Raw genomic sequence first — 20,360 nt, forward strand, 5'->3', positions numbered from 1 at the left:
TAGCTAGATGTGAGTAGCTCTAGGCAGGGCAAGTACACTTCCCTATGACCACAGGTCTCACCATTCCTTTTTGTTTACACCTACACATTTACTTTACGACTCTGGCCCCAGGACACTGTGTCTGCAACCCCTGTGATCTAGGCCAAATCTGAGTAGCTGAAACTGAGGTGCAGAGAAAGGAAGTGGCCCATGTTAAGTCATAGAAATAACGATGGTAAAGGACTGGAGGAAAGGTCGCCAGATAATTGGACCAGAGCTCACCCTATCAACTTTAACTTCCACTCCATCATTCTATGTCCACTGTAGCTTCCTTTTGATGCTCTTCATCTCCATGCAAGATTATGTCCATTTGTTCTATTTAAGAAGCTACCCTAAGAAGCCACTTGGATTTTGACCAGGATCTGAGACTTTTCCACCCAGGGACAATAAAAATATTTGGAGAAGAATGGGGTCAGAATGAAAGAGCAGAAGAAACATAGAAATTCAACATATTTGAAATCTCTAATGTGTTGTAATTTAATAAAGCAAGACTCCTACTTTGCCAATTTCCTTGTTGAAGGAAATGGCTCTTTTCAAATAGCTTGCCCTTACACAATGCTATCCAGGGCTCTTAATGCTGTCGATACTTGAGCTATTTGAAACCCACATGATTAGTTCAATGTGTTTGAAATACAGGCTAATTCCAGAAAATGGCACCCTTTCCAAATTGAGGTGCAAATCAGTTGACAGATACAGCCCGAGCCTGATCTTCTTTCTGTCCCATCATACTGTGTGGGAGGCTTCCATTGCAGTAGAATCTGGAACACACCCAACAGTGAGGGGAGGTGCACACTGACTATAGACAACAGTCTCTCTAATGCCCAGGTCTGATCACGTCCTTGCTTTCCAACTGCCTCCCACCCACGGCTACCACCTCCCTACAGGGAAGGCAACTTGGTGCAGTGGCAGGAGGTCCTGGAGCCTCCCATCAGGCACATCCACCACCTAGCTATGATGTTAACTCTGTCACTTAAGTGCTACAAGTTTCAAGTCCTCATCTGCGAAGTGGGAATACTGATGTCTACCTTGCAGGGTTATTACGAAGATCAAATGATAAAATGCTTGTAAAGTTTCGGCAACTAGTAGCAGTAGCTACACCAGTCAGCAAGTGTTTCCCATGGTGCCTTGTATGTTCTGCTTGCCATGTTAAGTGCTCCTGCATTGCTTCAGCTGATCCTCATAATAATGCCATGAGGAAGATGATATTATTCTCCCCATACTACAGCAAAGAAAATTAAGGGTCGTGGAGGTTAGATAATTTCCCATGGTTCTGTGACTGTTAAGTGGCAGAGAGATTTGACCAAAATCTGTCATCTTCAGAGCCTCATATAGTGGGTGCTCATTAACCACAGCAGTGATGATGATAACGACAAAGGATGGTAATCCAATAAAATCCAACTGCCTGTGTATGGTACTCAAGGCCCTCACGATGTGGCTTCAACCAACTTCTCCTGCCCCATTTACTGCCTTTCTACCCGCATGGTCTATCCTCACCCAACTGAACTATTTGAAGTCCCCGCATGGGCATCTTCACGTGTGCCTCTCTCTGTTGTCTTGTCCCACCCTCCTCTACCTGATCTGGCACAGACAGGTCTCTTCTTTAAAGTCTGGCTCCAGTGTCCCCATCTCTGTGTGGCTTTCTCTCCCCTCTGCCCCAAGGCCCTGTGGGCAAACCTTTGTTACAGTTAGAATATCTAACTATCTTCTCCACTCGTCTGAGTACCCACCCTCCAACTCAGACTGTGTGTTACTGTGACATTGGTCTCTGAATCCCCAGTGGTACCTAGTAGGTGCTGCGTAATTATTCATAAAAGTAAATACATGACATTGGTGGCCCCAACACAGGCTGAGTTCCACCTCTGTGAAACTGGATCTGACTTCCCACCCTCTGAGTTCCCATTGTCATGCACAGAGCAAATAACCCTCTGCTAAGACATGAACGGAAGTGCAGTGGTGCTGGGACAAGAGAGCTCTCCACTACTGGTCAGAGTTCTAGCCCAGAGCCACGTCCCTACAGCAAGCCCCTCATGGCTGCTGAGCATGCCAGAAAGAAAGAGAAAAGGCCTTTCTTCTCAGTTACTTCTTCCAGCGGCCAACTCAGCTCCAACAGAACTGAGCTGGACTCCACTTCTGCCTTGTGCTTGGTACAGCAACATTCACAATAAAATTCCTATAGTCCAATTTTAATACTGGCGATGATACAAGAGGAAAAAAAACTCAGCTGGATTATTTGTTTCCGAGAGCAGCTCGCACTGCTAGCATTTTGCAGAGGGAAAAAACCCCTCTTGATCATGAACAGAACAAATTTAATTTGGCCACAATTAGAAATAAACCAGACAACCCATGTAAGTAGTTAAGTTGTTGCTTCTAAAATGATATCTGTACCTTGGAAAGCTATCAATTTCTCATCCATAAGGCAGGAAGAGCATCTGAGGGATGTAAAGTGGGTAAGAGTATAGGGATGCTGGGAATCACCAGGCCCACCTAAAGGGAGATGAGTGGGAACTCACAGTCCATCTTTTTTTTTTTTTTTTTTTCTTTTGCGGTACACGGGCCTCTCACTGTTGTGGCCTCTCCCGTTGCGGAGCACACGCTCCGGACGCACAGGCTCAGCGGCCATGGCTCATGGACCCAGCCGCTCCGCGGCATGTGGGATCCACCTGGACCGGGGCACGAACCCGTGTCCCCTGCATCGGCAGGCGGACTCTCAACCACTGCGCCACCAGGGAAGCCCCTCCATCTTTTTAGTAATACTGCCATCTACTGAAACTTCCAGCTGCTGTCTCTGCCCCAAAACCTGCAGTCCTTCTGTCAGTTTCATTTCAGCATTTTCTTGTGTGTGTCTCATTTCTCATTTGATTTACTATTCTGTTTGTTGTTACGAGGTTTCCCCCCGCCCCCCCTTTCAGAAGTTAATTACTGTAATTACCCAACTTTTAATAGCTGCTGATTTGGCATCTGCAGAAGATTTCTGAGAAAATGTACCACTACATTTCATTTGCATATTTGAGAGACAGTGCATGAGAGTTAGACTTTTCCTAAATTACTTATTGTGACCTGAATAGAGAAAAAGTATCCTGCCAAGTGGAAGCCTCATTTGCATACTTAATTTGTCCAATTACCATCACAGGATGAGGGAAAGTTCCTCCCCACACACTGATGTGACAACTCATGGTGTTTATCTGAAACTGGGGCTCATCCACAGAGTCTTCATGCACTAGGAAGCGGAAGGACAGGCCACTGTCTGCTCTGCATCACTTCGTCAGTCATCCTCATGGTGGAGTTTTGCACAACGTGTTTATCAGCAACCATTTGACTGCTAAGACCACCCAAACCACTGGCTTGGCTGTTCTCATTGCAAGTGCATTGCAGGGTATGAAATACAGCTAAGGAAGCCCAGATGCATGACCCTGCATTCTGCAAGAGCTGCAGAGATGAGAGATCTATTCATGAAACACGTCTTGACCTTGAGCCTAGAAGTGACTTTTAGATCTCCCCTCAACACCTCCATGATTTTAGGAAGTTACACAACTCTCCTGAGCTTCAAGCACCTGCAAAATGGGGGAGATTCTCATTTTAATGAGCTGTTATGAACACTGATTAATGTTCCTGGAATAGAAGTAACACTCAATGTGTATTAGTTTCCAATATGCTCCAGGCAGAACCTGTCGTGAATACTAAGGTAAAGAAAGTAAGGTCCCAGGCTTTAGATAACCAAATGACTCGAAGACATTTGATTTAGGGGTCAAATAATTTTATCCATCAGTTAGATGCCTAAGGCAAGTGTGGTGGCTGGTCTTTAAAGATGGCCCCCAACAATTCCCCCTCTCCTGTACACGCAAGCCACCCCTCACGTCAGTAAAGGAGACATAGGTCCCTTCTCGCTGAGTCTAAGCTGAACCTGTGACTCACTTTGACCAACAGAATGCCATGGAAGTAATGCCATGGAAGTAATGGCTTGTTCCAGGCAAAAGCCTCCAGAAGGCTCGGCATCTTCTGTTTTTGTGCTTTTGGAAACCCTGAGCTGCTATGTGGCCTGCTAGAGAATCCAGGTGGAGGTATACAGGTAGAAGCCAGATGGTGAGGGCTACATGGAGGAGAAGCCAGACCCTACCAAGGCCCCAGACATCTGACCCAGTTGGGCAAGCCTAGGAGCCTCTCTCCATTTGAGCCAGCTTGTGAAGTGCCAGCTCTGTGAGTGGAGAACCCATCTTGGTGCCCAGCTGATACCATGTGGAGCAGACAGAAGCTGTCCCTGCGGTGCCTGTCTAAACTCCTGACCCACAGAACCACGAGGAAGAACGAGACCATTATTGCTAACTTGGCAGCCCTTTGTAATACAGCGATAGACAACTAAAGGAGCAATCAAAACCGTTTTAGCCCAGGCTACTGCTGTTCCATAAATGTTGAAAGCTATAAAGTGCATTCCATTTCACTATTAGATGCATCCCTACTCATTGGTTTGATAATCACTTTATCGTCACCTTCCAGCAGAGGATCATGAACCACATAAAGGATTCCAGTTACAAAGAGACATGCAGACATGGAATTGAGTTAGTCCTTTTTTAACTCCTGTACCTAGTTTACAGAATTTCCTAAGTAAAACAGTCCCTTCCTTCCACATCAAGGCTTTTGCTCCTCCACTCCCTCCACTTCTCACCAATTTCGGAGGACTTGCAGTATTTTTACTAAGCCACTGCCATTTTCAGTGATTAATGGCACCCCTAGAGCTGACCCTTGAACAACACAGGTTTAAACTGCACAGGTCCACTTATGCATGGATTTTTAAAATAAATATAAGACCTGTATTTTCATTTTACAGTTCCTTACCTGAGTGTAGGGAAATGTTTATATTCAATTAGAGATCACAATATGTGGAATCAAAACTAGCATTTGAGTCCTGATTCTATCCAAACCTTTTCACCTTCCTGCCCTTGGGTGAGTCATTTATCAACTCCTTTGTTTTTGAGGCAGGGATAGTAGTACACTGTGTGAGGGTCAGCACCCTTAACCCCCATGTTGTGCAAGGGTCAACTGTAGTCACCATTTCTTCTTAAAACATATCACCTCCTTTTTTTTTTTTAGGAGTTTATTAATTAATTAATTAATTTTTGGCTGTGTTGGGTCTTCGTTTCTGTGCGAGGGCTTCCTCTAGTTGTGGTGAGTGGGGGCCACTCTTCATTGCGGTGCGCAGGCCTCTCACTATCGCGGCCTCTCTTGTTGCGGAGCACAGGCTCCAGACGCACAGGTTCAGTAGTTGTGGCTCACGGGCCTAGTTGCTCCGCGGCATGTGGGATCCTCCCAGACCAGGGCTCGAACCAGTGTCCCCTGCATCGGCAGGCAGATTCTCAACCACTGCGCCACCAGGGAAGCCCTATCACCTCCTTTTTAACTCCAGGACAAAACAAAGCTGGACCCGCACCCCCCTGAGTCCCCATTCTCCTATAGACGCCACTGCTGTGCAGGGGAAAGACCATAAGAACTGCCACCAGGTAGGACCACATTTAATACCAGGTCCACCAACTCAGAATCCTTAAAAGGCACGTACATTGTCTGAGACTCGGTTTCCCCACTGGCTAAAATGGAAACAATGATACTCCCCACCAAACATCTATGAGGGTAAATAATCAGTGAAAGGGTGTGGCACCGTGCCTGGTACATGGTAGCTGCTCAGGTCAAGTAATTTCCTTTCGTCTGCTGCTAATTCAAGAGCGTATTTTCCAGGGCTTCCCCAACTTCGAGTTTCTTTCTCAGAACCTCTAGAGAACATATTCTCTAAATTGAGAGCACTTCCTGAGAATCTGCCTCGTTCCGTTGCTTTCACCGGTACGAGCGCGCCTCGCTGCAGTGGGGCCGTCAGTGCTGCCAGGACAGGAGCTAAGAGCCACCTTGACTCCCCCCTCTTCCTGCTTCCTGCGCCCCGTTCATCTCAGGGCCTTGATTCTATCTCCCAATAGGTCTCTTGACTCCTTGCTCTACACACTTTCCCACAGACGCCACCATAATCAAGCTACCACTATGTGTTACCAGTCTGTGGACATGGCTTCCTAACTGCTGTCCCCATTCTCTTCCACACAGCCCCATTCCCAGGCCACTCTCCATGCAACAAGAGAGATTTTTAATACAAAAACCTGATCGTGTCCCCCTCCGTTCACTTGAGAGAGACTTCGTGTTGCCCTTGGGATAAAACCCCACAGCTTGTCAGGGCGGCAGCCTTCCTCCGCCTGCCCCATCGGGCACATTTCCAGCTCTCCCGCTTTGCTCCCACCCCAGACACCTGCAGCAGGCTCCTTCCCACCTGCTTAATTGCTACTCATCTTTCAGGGCTCTGCTTAAATGTTACCATCAAAGAGATGGCTTCCCTGACATCCACACCTTCATCTAAATTAGATTTAATGAGGTCTTCCCCCTCCACTTCCATTCCCATTATTCTCTGTCAGCACCCATTTTTTCCCCTTAATATCACATGTGACAATTTGTAATAGTAGAGCTTATTTACTTAGTCTGTCTGCCCCACCACCACCTCCGGGTCCCCACCACAGATGTGGGCTCCTTGGACAGTGCTCAGTTCTCATCCTGTTAGCCCTGCATGTCCTACATAGAGCGCCGAGCCAGGGTCACAGCCAATATCCAAGCAATGGATAAATTAATGGGGAGCAGAGGACTTCTGGTCCCACCAATGCCCAGCATTTCATTCAGTTTTTGTTTGGCTGTTGTTTTTAGAAGGTCACATCACCAACAGGAACAATCTGTTTTGAGTGGCCATGGAAGGGTAGGCAGAACTCAATCAAGGGTCTCAGACCCACTGATACTCCCCTGCAGGAGGCACTTCACGAAGGAGGCTCTGTTCATACAGGGGACTGGAGGCAAAGGCAAAAAGGGAAAGGGAGTCTCTGGCCAGAGGAGCTTAAAAGATCAGTCACGTGAAAAAGACAAACTCATGTGTTGACAACAAGTACCTGAGGGTGATCTTCATGGTACAACTGAGGCAGCAGCCTCACCACGATGCACAGGACCCCAGGGTGCATGATCACGGCATCACCTTCATCCGTCCTGCAGAGAGAGGGAAGCAGGACATCAGACTTAAGCCTTCTCTTCTGCTTTCCACAGAACTTTCTGAATCTTTCTAACACAGGCCATGATACATAACCACAGCCTACCACTTAATTATATGACTTTGAACTAATTAATCTGAGCCTAACTTCCCCCAACGGCACAATGGAGCTAACAATGCCATACTTTCCGCGTAGAGTCACAGAATAATGCCGCTGTGCACTAAGGCACAGTGTCCGGCACAGAGCAGATGCTTAACGAAGTTAGTTCCCTGGGCCGCTACCCTCTCTCCAGATATGTGGGAGGTGGAGAAGCTCTCATTTTATATCAAACAAACACACAAAGGACCGTGTCTGGATCCCTTCAAGATGGTGTAAGCACACTCTACTCTGTCCTACCCACTGAATTAAACTAAAACCCCAGATAGAACGCATGAGCAGCTCTCTGAGGACTCTGAAAAGTAAACGGTAGCAAAGCAGGAAACCAAACCCAAAGCACCATGCAACTGGTAACGTGTTTCCTGGGGCTTCCCCGTCCAGCATCTCCCAGAATGGGCTTACAAGGAGTAAGAACCGCACACCACGTGTGGACAGAACAGACACAGCCTCCAAGAGGAGGCTCTATTTCTAGTCTAAGGAGTGAGGAAAGAGGCTCCAACAGGGCCCAGAGCATGGAGGAAAATCCCTGGAATTTTCTTTGTTGAGTTTCTCCATTCTTTCTCACTTCAGCCTCCAAGAAACCGCACAGCAGCAGCAGTGACCAGGCAGGCATCTGAAATTCTCGGGGAGGGGAACCCTTCTCTCTGACCAGAGGAACTCTGGTCCCAAGAGTCAGGCAAAATCCCCAATGTTTTTGTCTCTCTTTTTCGTCTCCCTGCTTGGCCCCAGAGACAGATGCAATTGTGGGAAGTGCATGGCAGAGCAGAGAAACTAAAGCTCCAGCTTTCTGGACAGAGGAGAAGGAAGGGACCCCAGAGAGCCAGAAAGTGTCGGGAAGATGAAGAAGAGGAGGAGACTTAAGAGTGAAACCACTAAGTTGTGTATCAACCTCTGAGCTCAATTCTGAGCAGCACATGTGTGGGTCTGACCCTAAACCACATTCCAAAGGCTTTGAGAACTGCTCAGGAAGAGGTCTGAAAAAGGTTTAAAAATTGAAAAACCACTCGCTAAGCTAGCAAAGACAGAAAAAGACACAAATTACCAACATCAGAAATGAGAGAGAGAATACCACTACACACCCCACAGAAAGGATAAGAAAACACTACAAATAACTCTGTGCACACAAATCTGACAACCGAGATAAGATGGACCAGTTCCCTCAAAGCCACAGACTACCAAAAGTAAGCAAGAAGGAATAAATAACCAGGGCAGTTTATAGCTGTCACAAAGACTGAATATGTAGTTTAAAGCCTTTCCACGAAGAAAACTGCAGCCCCAGATGACTCCACTGGTGAATACTACCACACATTTAAAAGATAAATAACACCAATTCTATACAACTTCTTTCAAAATATACAAGAGAACACTTCCCAGTGCATTTTATGAGACCAGAATTACTCTGATATCAAAAGCAAAGCCAGTATAAGAAAAGAAAACTACCTGCCAACATCTCTTAGAAAAATAGGTGCAAAAATCCTCAATAAACTACTGGAAATCAAACATAACTATATATAAAATAAATAAGGCACTATGGCCAATTTGTCTTATCCCACAAATGCAAGGCTGGTTCACTATTCAAATATCAGCCAATGCAGGGACTTCCCTGGTGGCACAGTGGTTAAAAATCCACCTGCCAATGCAGGGGACTCAGGTTCGAGCCCTGGTGTGGGGAGATCCCACATGCTGCAGAGCAACTAAGCCCGTGTGCCACAACTACTGAGCCTGCGCTCTGGAGCCTGTGAGCCAAAACTACTGAGGCCCACATACCTAGAGCCTGTGCTCCACAACAAAGAGAAGCCACCACAATGAGAAGCCCGTGCACCGCAATGAAGAGTAGCCCCTACTTGCCACAACTAGAGAAAGTCTGCGTGCAGCAACGAAGACCCAATGCAGCCAAAAAATAAATAAATAATAAAATTAAGGACTAGAAAATTGGTTCAAGATGGCAGAGTAGAAGGACGTGTGCTCACTCCCTCCTGTGAGCGCAACGGAATCACAACTAACTGTTGAACAGTCATCAACAGGAAGACACTGGAACTCACCAAAAAAGATACCCCACATCCAGAGTCAAAGAAGAAGCTGCAGTGAGACGGCAGGAGGGGCGCAATCACAATACAATCAAATCCCATAACTGCTGGGTGGCTGACTCACGAACTGGAGAACAGTTATAACACAGAAGTCCACCCACCGGAGTGAAGGTTCTGAGCTCCACATCAGGCTTCCCAACCTGGGGGTCTGGCAACAGTTGGAGGAATTCCCAGAGAATCAGACTTTGAAGGCTAGCAGGATTTGACTGCAGGACTTCAACAGGACTGGCGGAAACAGAGACTCCACTCTTGGGGGGCACACACAAAGTAGTGTGTGCATCAGGACCTAGGGGGAAGGAGCAGTGACCCCATTGGAGACTGAACGAGACCTACCAGCTAGTGTTGGAGGGTATCCTGCAGAGGCGGGAGGTGGCTGTGGCTCACCGCGGGGACAAGGACACTGGCAGCAGAAGCTCTGGGAACTACTCCATGAGCCCTCCCAGAGTCTGCCATTAGCCAGCGCCCCCGCCCCCCACCCCTGGCAAAGAGCCTATAGCCTCCAGTGTTGGGTTGCCTCAGGCCAAACAACCAACAGGGAGGGAACTCAGCCCCACCCATCATCAAACAAGCAGATTAAACTTTTACTGAGCTCTGCCCACCAGAGCAACACCCAGCTCTACCCACCACCAGTCCCTCTCATCAGGACTTGCACAAGCCTCTTAGATAGCCTCATCCATCAGAGGGCAGATAGCAGAAGCAAGAAAAATTACAATCCTGCAGCCTGTGGAAGGAAAACCACAGTCACAGAAAGACAGACAAAATGAAAAGGCAGAGGACTATGTACAAGATGAAGGAACACAATAAAACGCCAGAAAAACAACTAAATGAAGTGGAGATAGGCAACCTTCCAGCAAAAGAATTCAGAATAATGATAGTGAAGATGATCCAGGACCTCGGAAACAGAATGGAGGCATAGATAGAGAAGATGCTAGAAATGTTTAACAGAGACCTAGAAGAATTAAAGGACAAACACCTAGAAGAATTAAAGAACAAACAAACAGAGATGAACAATACAATAACTGAAATGAAAAATACACTAGAAGGAATCAATAGCAGAATAACTGAGACAGAAGAACGCATAAGTGACCTGGATGACAGAATTGTGGAATTCACTGCCACAGAGCAGAGTAAAGAAAAAAAAGTGAAAAGAAATGAAGACAGCCTAAGAGACCTCTGGGACAACATTAAACACAACAACATTTGCATTATAGGGGTCCCAGGAGGAGAAGAGAGAGAGAAAGGACCCGGGGAAATTTTTGAATAGTTGAAAACTTCCCTAACGTAGGAAAGGAAATAGCCACCCAAGTCCAGGAATCACAGAGAGTCCCAGGCAGGATAAACCCAAGGAGAAACACCCCAAGAAACATAGTAATCAAATTGACAAAAATTAAACAGAAAGAAAATTATTAAAAGCAACAAGGGAAAAATGACAAATAACATACAAGGGAACTCTCATAAGGTTAACAGCTGATTTCTCAGCAGAAACTCTACAAGCCGAAGGGAGTGGCATGATATATTTAAAGTGATGGAAGGGAAGAACCTACAACCAAAATTACTCTACCCGCAAGGATCTCCTTCAGATTCAATGGATAAATCAAAAACATTACAGAAAAAAAAAAAAAAAAAAAAAACCTAAGAGAATTCAGAACTACCAAACCAGCTCTACAACAAATGCTAAAGGAATTTCTCTAAGTGGGAAGTACAAGAGAAGTAAAGGACCTACAAAAACAAACCCATAACAATTAAGAAAATGGTAACAGGAACATACATATTGATAATCACCTCAAATATGAATGGGTTAAATGCTCCAACCAAAAGACACAGGCTCACTGAATGGATACAAAAACAAGACCCATATATATATACATGTTGTTTAGAAGAGACCCACTTCAGACCTAGGAACACATACACACTGAAAGTGAGGGGATGGAAAAAGATATTCCATGAAAATGGAAATCAAAAGGAAGCTGGAGTAGCAATACTCATATTGGATAAAATAGGCTTTAAAATAAAGAATGTTACAAGAGTCAAGGAAGGACACTACATAATGATCAAGGGATCAATCCAAGAAGAAGACATAACACTTATATATGCACCCAACACAGGAGCACCTCAATACATAAGGCAAACGCTAACAGCTATAAAAGAGGAAATGGACAGTAACACAATAAGAGCAGGGGACTTTAACACCTCACTCACACCAATGGACAGATCATCCAGACAGAAAATTAATAAGGAAACACAAGCTTTAAATGACACAATAGACCAGATAGACTTAATTGATATTTATAGGACATTCCATCCAAAAACAGCAGATTACACTTTCTTCTCAAGTGCGCATAGAACGTTCTCCAGGACAGATCACATCTTAGGTCACAAATCAAGCCTTGGTAAATTTAAGAAAATTGAAATCATATCAAGCTTCTTTTCTGACCACAACGCTATGAGATTAGAAATAAATTACGGGGAAAAATGTAAAAACCACAAACACATGGAGGCTAAACAATACATTACTAAATAACCAAGAGATCACTGAAGAAATCAAAAATACCTAGAGACAAATGACAATGAAAACACAATGATCCAAAACCTATGGGATGCATTAAAAGCAGTTCTAAGAGGGAAGTTTATAGCAATACAATCTTACCTCAAGAAACAAGAAAAATCTCAAATAAACAATCTAACCTTACACCTGAAGGAAATAGAGAAAGAAGAAGAAACAAAACCCAAAGTTAGTAGAAGGAAAGAAATCATAAAGGTCAGAACAGAAATAAATGAAATAGAAACAAAGAAAACAAGAGCAAAGATTAATAAAAGTAAAAGCTAGTTCTTTGAGAAGATAAACAAAACTGATAAACCTTTAGCCAGACTCATCAAGAAAAAGAAGGAGAGGACTCAAATCAATAAAATTAGATATGAAAAAGGAAAAGTTACAACAGACACCACAAAAATATAAAACATCATAAGAGACTACTACAAGCAACTCTATGCCAATAAAATAGACAACCTGGAAGAAATGGACAAATTCTTAGAAAGGTATAACCTTCCAAGACTGAACCAGGAAGAAATAGGAAATATGAACAGACCAATTACAAGTAATGAAATTGAAACTGTGATTAAAAATCTCTCAACAAACAAAAGTCCAGCACCAGGTGGCTTTGAATTCTATCAAACATTTAGAGAAGAGCTAACACCCAACCTTCTCAAAATCATCCAAAAAATTGCAGAGGAAGGAACACTCCCAAACTCATTCTATGAGGCCACCATCACACTGATACCAAAACCAGACAAAGATACTACAAAAAAAGAAAATTACAGACCAGTATCACCGATGAATATAGCGGCAAAAACCCTCAACAAAATACTAGCAAACAGAATCCAATAGCACATTAAAAGGGTCATACAGCATGATCAAGTGGGATTTATCCCAGGGATGCAAGAATTCTTCAATATACGCAAATCAATCAATGTGATACACCATATTAACAAACTGAAGAATAAAAACCATATGATCATCTGAATAGATGCATAAAAAGCTTTTGACAAAATTCAACATCCATTTACGATAAAAAACTCTCCAGAAAGTGGGCATAGAGGGAAACTACCTCAACATAATATAGGCCACATATGACAAACACACAGCAAACATCATTCTCAATGGTGAAAAACTGAAAGCATTTCCTCTAAGATCAGGAACAAGACAAGGATGTCCACTCTCACCACTATTATTCAACATAGTTCTGGAAGTCCTAGCCATGGCAATCAGAGAAGAAAAAGAAATAAAAGGAATCCAAATTGGAAAAGAAGAAGTAAAACTGTCACTGTTTGCAGATGACGTGATACTATACATACAGAATCCTAAAGATGCCACCAGAAAACTATTAGAACTAATCAATGAATTTGGTAAAGCTGCAGGATACAAAATTAATGCACAGAAATCTCTTGCATTCCTATATATTACCAATAAAAGATCAGAAAGAGAAATTAAGGAAACAATCCCATTCACCATTGCAACAAAAATAATAAAATACCTAGGAATAAAGCTACCTAAGGAAATAAAAGACCTGTACTCAGAAAACTGTAAGACACTGATGAAAGAAATCAAAGATGACACAAACAGGTGGAGCAATATACCATGTTCTTGGATTAGAAGAATCAATATTGTCAAAATGACTATACTACCCAAAGCAATCTACAGATTCAATACAATCCCTATCAAATTACCGATGGCATTTTTTACAGAACTAGAACAAAAAATCTTAAAACTTGTATGGAGACAAAAAAGACCCTGAATAGCCAAAGCAATCTTGAGGGAAAAAACTGGAGCTGGAGGAATCAGGCTCCCTGACTTCAGACTATACTACAAAGCTACAATAATCAAGACAATATGGTACTGGCACAAAAACAGATCAATGGAACAGGATAGAAAGCCCAGAGATAAACTCACGCACCTATGGTCAACTAATCTATGACAAAGGAGGCAAGGATATACAATGGAGAAAAAACAGTCTCTTCAGTAAGTGGTGCTGGGAAAACTGGACAGCGACATGTAAAATAAGGAAATTAGAACACTCCCTAACACCATACACAATAATAAACTCAAAATGGATTAAAGACCTTAATGTAAGGCCAGACACTATAAAACTCTTAGAGGAAAACATAGGCAGAATACTCCATGACATAAATCACAGCAAGATCCTTTTAGACCCACCTCCTAGAGAAATGTAAATAAAAACAAAAATAAAACAAATGGGACCTAATGAAACTTAAAAGCTTTTGCACAGCAAAGGAAACCACAAACCAGATGAAAAGACAACCCTCAGAATGGGAGAAAATATTTGCAAACAAAGCAACTGACAAAGGATTAATCTCCAAAATATACAAGTAGCTCATGCAGCTCAATATCAAAAAAACAAACAACCCAATCAAAAAATGGGCAGAAGGCCTAAATAGACATTTCTCCAAAGAAGATATACAGATTGCCAACAAACACATGAAAGGATGCTCAACATCACTAATCATTAGAGAAATGCAAATCAAAACTGCAATGAGGTATCACCTCATACCAGTCAAAATGGCCATCATCAAAAAATCTACAAACAACAAATGCTGGAGAGGGTGTGTAGAAAAGGGAACCCTTTTGTACTGCTGGTGGGAAGGTAAATTGATACAGCCACTATGGAGAACAGTATGGAGGTTCCTTAAAAAACTAAAAATAGAATTACCATACGACCCAGCAATCCCACTAATGGGCACATACCCAGAGAAGACCACAATTCAAAAAGACACATGCACCTCAATGTTCACTGCAGCACTATTTACAATAGCCAGGACATGGAAGCAACCTAAATAAATGCCCATCGACAGACGAATGGATAAAGAAGATATAGTACATATATACAATGGAATATTCTCAGCCATAAAAAGGAATAAAATTGGGTCATTTGTAAAGACGTGGATGGACCCAGAGACTGTCATACAGAGTGAAGTAAGTCAGAAGAGAAAAACAAATATCGTATATTAACGCATATATGTGGAATCTCGAAAAATGGTACAGATGAACTGGTCTGCAAGGCAGAAATAGAGACACAGATGTAGAGAACAAACTTATGGACACCAAGGAGGGAAAGCGGTGGGGGGGGGGGGGATGAATTGAGACACTGGGATTGACATATATACACTAATATGTATAAAATAGATAATAAGAACCCCTTGTTTAAAAATAAAATAAAGTTCAAAAAAAAAGAAGAAAAAGATATTTCAGATATGGAAAACACAATTAAAAAAATTAAGGGCTAAAAAAACAAAACAAAAATCAGCCAATGTAACCCATCATATAATTAAACTAAAAAAAGAAGGAAAAAAACATGATCATATGCAGATAAAGCATTTTAAAAATTCCACATCTGTTCATGATAAAAAACTCTCAGTAAAATAGACACAGAAGTAATCATCCATAACCTGATAATGGACATCTACCAAAAAAAACCCCATAGCTAATATAATATTTGATGGCGAAAGAGTGAAGAGTTTTTCTTCAAGATTAAAACAAGGCAAGGATGTCCCCTCTCACCATTCCTATTCAACATCACGCTGGAACAACAGATCGGAAAGGAATGTATAAAACTGTCACTATTCACAGACAACATGATTGTCTACATAGAAATCCCAAGCAATCTATTAAAAAAAAAAAAAACCTCCTAGAACTAATACATGAATTAGCATGATCTCTGGATACACAGTTACATATAGAAATTAATCATATTCCTATATACTAGAAGTAAACAATTGGGAAATGAAACATTTAAAATACCTTTTAAAATAGTGCTCCAGAAAAGATTAAACACATAAGTATAAATCTAATAAAAAATGTGCTGGCTCTGTATGTTGAATACTATAGACCTTGATTTTTTTAAAAAAATCATACATCTACTGAATATACAAATGGAAAAACATTCTATGTTTATGGATTGGAAGACTCAATAAAGTTAAGGTTTCAATTCTCCCCAAATTCATCTATAGATACAATGCAATTCCAATCAAAATCCCAGCAGGATTTTTTGTAAATATAGGCAAACTTATCATTAAATTTCAAACTGTGAACGACACTTTAAAAGTAAAAAGACAAACCATAGACTGGGAGAAAATATTTGCATCTGTACAATGGAATACTACTCAGCAATAAAAATGTATGAACTACTGATACAACAAATTGGATGGATTTCAAAAGCCTTATGCTGAGTTGAAAAAGCTAGCCTCAAAAGACTAAACATTTGTACTTGCATTTATATGTTATTCTGACAAAGACAAAACTATAGGTATAGAGCAGTGGTTGCCTGGGTTTAGGAATTGAGAAAGGGTTTCATTATGAAGGGACAACATTCAGGAACTATTTGAGGGGGTGTTTGTCCTGTATCCTGATTGTGGTGATGGTCACGTGACTCTGCACATGAATTAAAACCCAAAGAACTCTGCGCCAAGAAAGGGACTTTTACTGTTTGTTAACTGGAAAAATAATAAAAAGAAAGAAAGAAAAAGTCACGAGACTAATCCCAAATCACAAACACTTGATTTTCAAACATCCTGCCTCTAGCACTGAATTTCCCACCCACAGTGAGACTGTTCTTGGCACCACCAGCCCTGAAGAATGGCTAAGGTGCCAGGAGTGCTTCTAACATTTGGTGTTAATTTATCCAATTGAACTGAACAAATATTTATCGACCTAAGTATTTTCCTGGCATTTTGGATACATCTATAAACTAAACAAAGTAAAACCCATACCTGATATGTGAGAAGAAGGGTAGAGACAGTAAAGGTAAACATAATAAATAGGTAAATTATAAATAATAAAAATTATTGTTGTTATATAATTTATACTATACTATATATAGTATTGTATGATATATATCATATATTATTATAACATAGTATATTAATGTAATAGAATAATGAATACGCAAATTATATACTATGAAGAAAGGTGATAAATATTACTGCAAAAAAAAAATTAAAAGTGGAGAAAGAATCAAGAGCGCTAGAGTGTAAGAAGGAAACAATTTACAATTTTAATTTGGGGGGCAGGGTTGGCTTGTTTGAAAATGTAACATTTGGGTGGACTTGAAAAAAGGGATGCAGATACCCCGGGGAAAAGCATTTTAAGCAAAGGGAATAGCCAGTGCAAAAGCCCCCAGAGTGGGAGTATGTCTGGCATGTTCAGGGAACAGCAAGGAATCCTGTATTATTACTCTGATACTAAAGTCACACAAAGAAAAGAAGAGACCAATATCCCTCATCGGTATATATGGAAAAATCCTCAACAAAAAACTAGCAAATCAATTCCAACAGCATATTTAAAGGATTATATACCATGATTAAGATCCCAGGAATGCAAGAGTGGTTCAACATAAAAAAAAAACAATCAATGCAATACACCACATTAATAAACAAAGGAAAAAAACCAAACAATCACCTCAACTGATATAGAAAAAAACATTTGACAATATTCAGTACCCTTCCATTATTAAAAAAATTGCTTGAGGGACTTCCCTGGTGGCGCAGTGGTTAAGAATCTGCCTGCCAATGCAGGGAACATGGGTTCGAGCCCTGGTCTGGGAAGATCCCACATGCTGAGGAACAACTAAGCCCATGCACCACTACTACTGAGCCTGCGCTCTAGAGCCTGCAAGCCACAACTACTGGGCCTGAGAGCCACAAGTACTGAATCCTGCGCACCTAGAGCCCATGCTCTGCAACATGAGAAGCCCATGCACTGCAGTGAAGAGTAGCCCCTGCTCGCCACAACTGGAGAAAGCCCATGAGCAGCAATGAAGAGCCAACACAGCCAAAAATAAATACATTAATTAATTAATTTTAAAAAAATGCTTGACCCGCTGCCCTCTCCCCCTTCTCCAGACCCACACTGTGGATTGGCTGGCCTAGAAGGATGACATCCTTCCCAGGTAGCAGGATCTGGTAAATACCAGAGAAGGTCTGCATGATTAATCACAACCACAGCTGCCCTTTATTGAGCTCCACTGTAGAGAGAGTGTGTGTGCACGTGTGCGTGTGTGTATGCTGTGTGCGTGGGGTGTGTGTGCGTCACACGTGCTGTGAAGGAGGTGGTGTGTGTGTTATGGTTCACAGAGATTAAATATTCTGTATCTTGGGAATCTCATTATATATTTTGGGATTTATATAATATATATCTTCTATTTTGTGAAAAATGTTACTTAATCGTAGTTACATAGATTACCTAATGCTTGTGAAAGCGAAGCACAGCATCTGGCACACAAGTGCTCAGTAAACGGCAGCTGTGACCATTATCTAACTAACACCATTATCATCTCCAGTCCTCACAACACCCCTCAATGTGGATACTCTTATTATCCCCACATTTGAATTGGGAAATCAAAGCTCAGTAAGATAAAGTAAAAGGTACAAGGAACACTAAGGTGTAGAGCACATAGGCCTGAGTCTAAGGCCCACAGCCTCTGTCTTCCTTCTGGAGACCACAGCCCACTGTGTACGGATAGGTCTAAGCCAAGTTGCTTGCCCAAGGGGATGCCAAGTGTCAGTGGTGGGCATGGATGAGCACCCTGTCCACCATGCCCAGCCCACTGCCTTGTCCTTTACCCCACAGATTCTCTCAGGAGAGGCTGGGGTTTCACTTCCCCTTTTCTAACCATTAGGGAATGTCAAGGGTGATGTATTTCTTTTAAAGACCAAAAAATTGCTCTATTTATGAAATCTGATTCTTGTACATTTAAAAATTCCTCATTGTGAAACCAGGATGACATTTGACACAGGAGTTATCTGTAAAGAATCAGGCCTGATGCCATCTACAAGTTAGAGCCCAAACCTTAAACTTCAGTCTATTGTGGCAGAACAAGCAAGTCATCACTATTACTGTGGAAGCATCCAGAAAAAAGCAGGACAAATACACACACACACACACACACACACACATACTCAGAAACACACACAGAGGCTTTGGAGGTAGACCTGAGTTCAAAGTCTTGCTGGTAAAATGTTAAAATTTGAGAGGGAATTAAATGAAAATAAGTCATTGGTGCTCAGTCCCAAGAGACATTCAACAAATGACTATTGCTTTTCATCACCTAATACCACTTACTAAATGTTTTTGATGCTGACAAATACTTCCCTGCCCTCTAAAAGCTGGTAGGATAAGTAGAACAAGGTTCAGCACTGAGATCCTTAGTTAAGCTGCATGCTGTCCAGATGGCCAAGACAAAGGCCTCCTCAGAGAACCCTCTGCCCCTGGAATAGAGAGATCAGGGGACCTCAGAAAGAGAATTCTCCCAAGACAAAGCAAGAAGAGAAGGGCCTGGAATCTGACCAAGGCCTAGCTACAAAGGGCAGCTGCAGCCTCACTGAGGCATTGCTGTGTCTGCAGAAAGGCAGGATGGCCAGAATAAGGATGGGCTGCATGGAGTCTGGGAAAAGGAAAATCTCGGAGCAAGACTCACAATTAAAAATCATCAACCACACAGAAACAAGGAAACTTCAGTTTAAAATACACATTAAAAAAAATAGCTCTTTACTGTTTACAGCAAAAATACCTAAAGCATGATGACACAGAAAGCTTAAAGAATAAAAAATAATTCAGGCACATACTAACCAAAAGAACACTGGTGGAGCCTTATTATTATTAGGTAAAGTTGTTATGTTCTAATGGAAATTCAGAAGGTCATCATATAATGATAAAAACTTTGATATCTCTAGATGATGGAAAAATTATAAATGTGTGTGATTCTAATAGCCTCAGATATATGTAAGGCAAAAGTTAACAGATATTGGGACTTCCCTGGTGCTGCAGTGGTTAAGAATCCACCTGCCAATGCAGGGGACATGGATTCAATCCCTGCTCCGGGAAGATCCCACATGCTGCAGAGCAACTAAACCCATGTACCCCAACTACTGAGCCTGTGCTCTAGAGCCTGCAAGCCACAACTAATGAGCCCATGCGCCACAACTACTGAAGTCTGCACGCCTAGAGCCCATGCTCCACAATAAGAGAAGCCACCGCAATGAGAAGCCCGCACAATGCAATGAAGAGTAGCCCCTGCTCTCCGCAACTAGAGAAAGCCGAGGCACAGCAATGAAGACCCAACGCAGCCAAAAATAAATAAATAAATTTATTTATTTATTTAAAAAAAAATAACAGATATTGACAAAGCTACCATTATAATGAAAGATACTTAACATATCTTAATAGCTGATATGCCAACAATCTTAAAATTTGAACAACTGACAAATTTCATCCAGGGGACATAAATAGAGCATTGAACCTAACAATTGGAAAATGTGCATTATTTTCAAGCACCCAGGAATATTTATGAAAATTTACCACATTGGGGACACAAAGTCAAGCTCAACTAATTTCAAAGGATTAGCATCATACAGTCCACTTTGTTTCAAGATGACAAAGTTAGAAGTCAATAACAAAAAGATGATCAAAAATACTCTAACTCTGGAAATTTATAATTCAAATAAGGTTCAAGAG

The 20,360-nt window shown here is 42.0% G+C and overlaps 1 protein-coding gene across 1 annotated transcript in view; it reads right to left on the reverse strand.

The window, feature by feature from the left end:
• The window catches only part of WDFY4 (WDFY family member 4), a 262,852-nt gene that overhangs the window by 203,851 nt on the left and 38,641 nt on the right, over positions 1–20,360 (reverse strand). Inside the window, 1 exon segment of the mRNA XM_065893727.1 lies at positions 6,999–7,092. Coding sequence (XP_065749799.1) covers positions 6,999–7,092 — 94 coding nt within the window.

The sequence above is a fragment of the Phocoena phocoena genome, chromosome 16, assembly GCF_963924675.1.
Source record: "Phocoena phocoena chromosome 16, mPhoPho1.1, whole genome shotgun sequence".
NCBI lineage: Eukaryota > Metazoa > Chordata > Mammalia > Artiodactyla > Phocoenidae > Phocoena > Phocoena phocoena.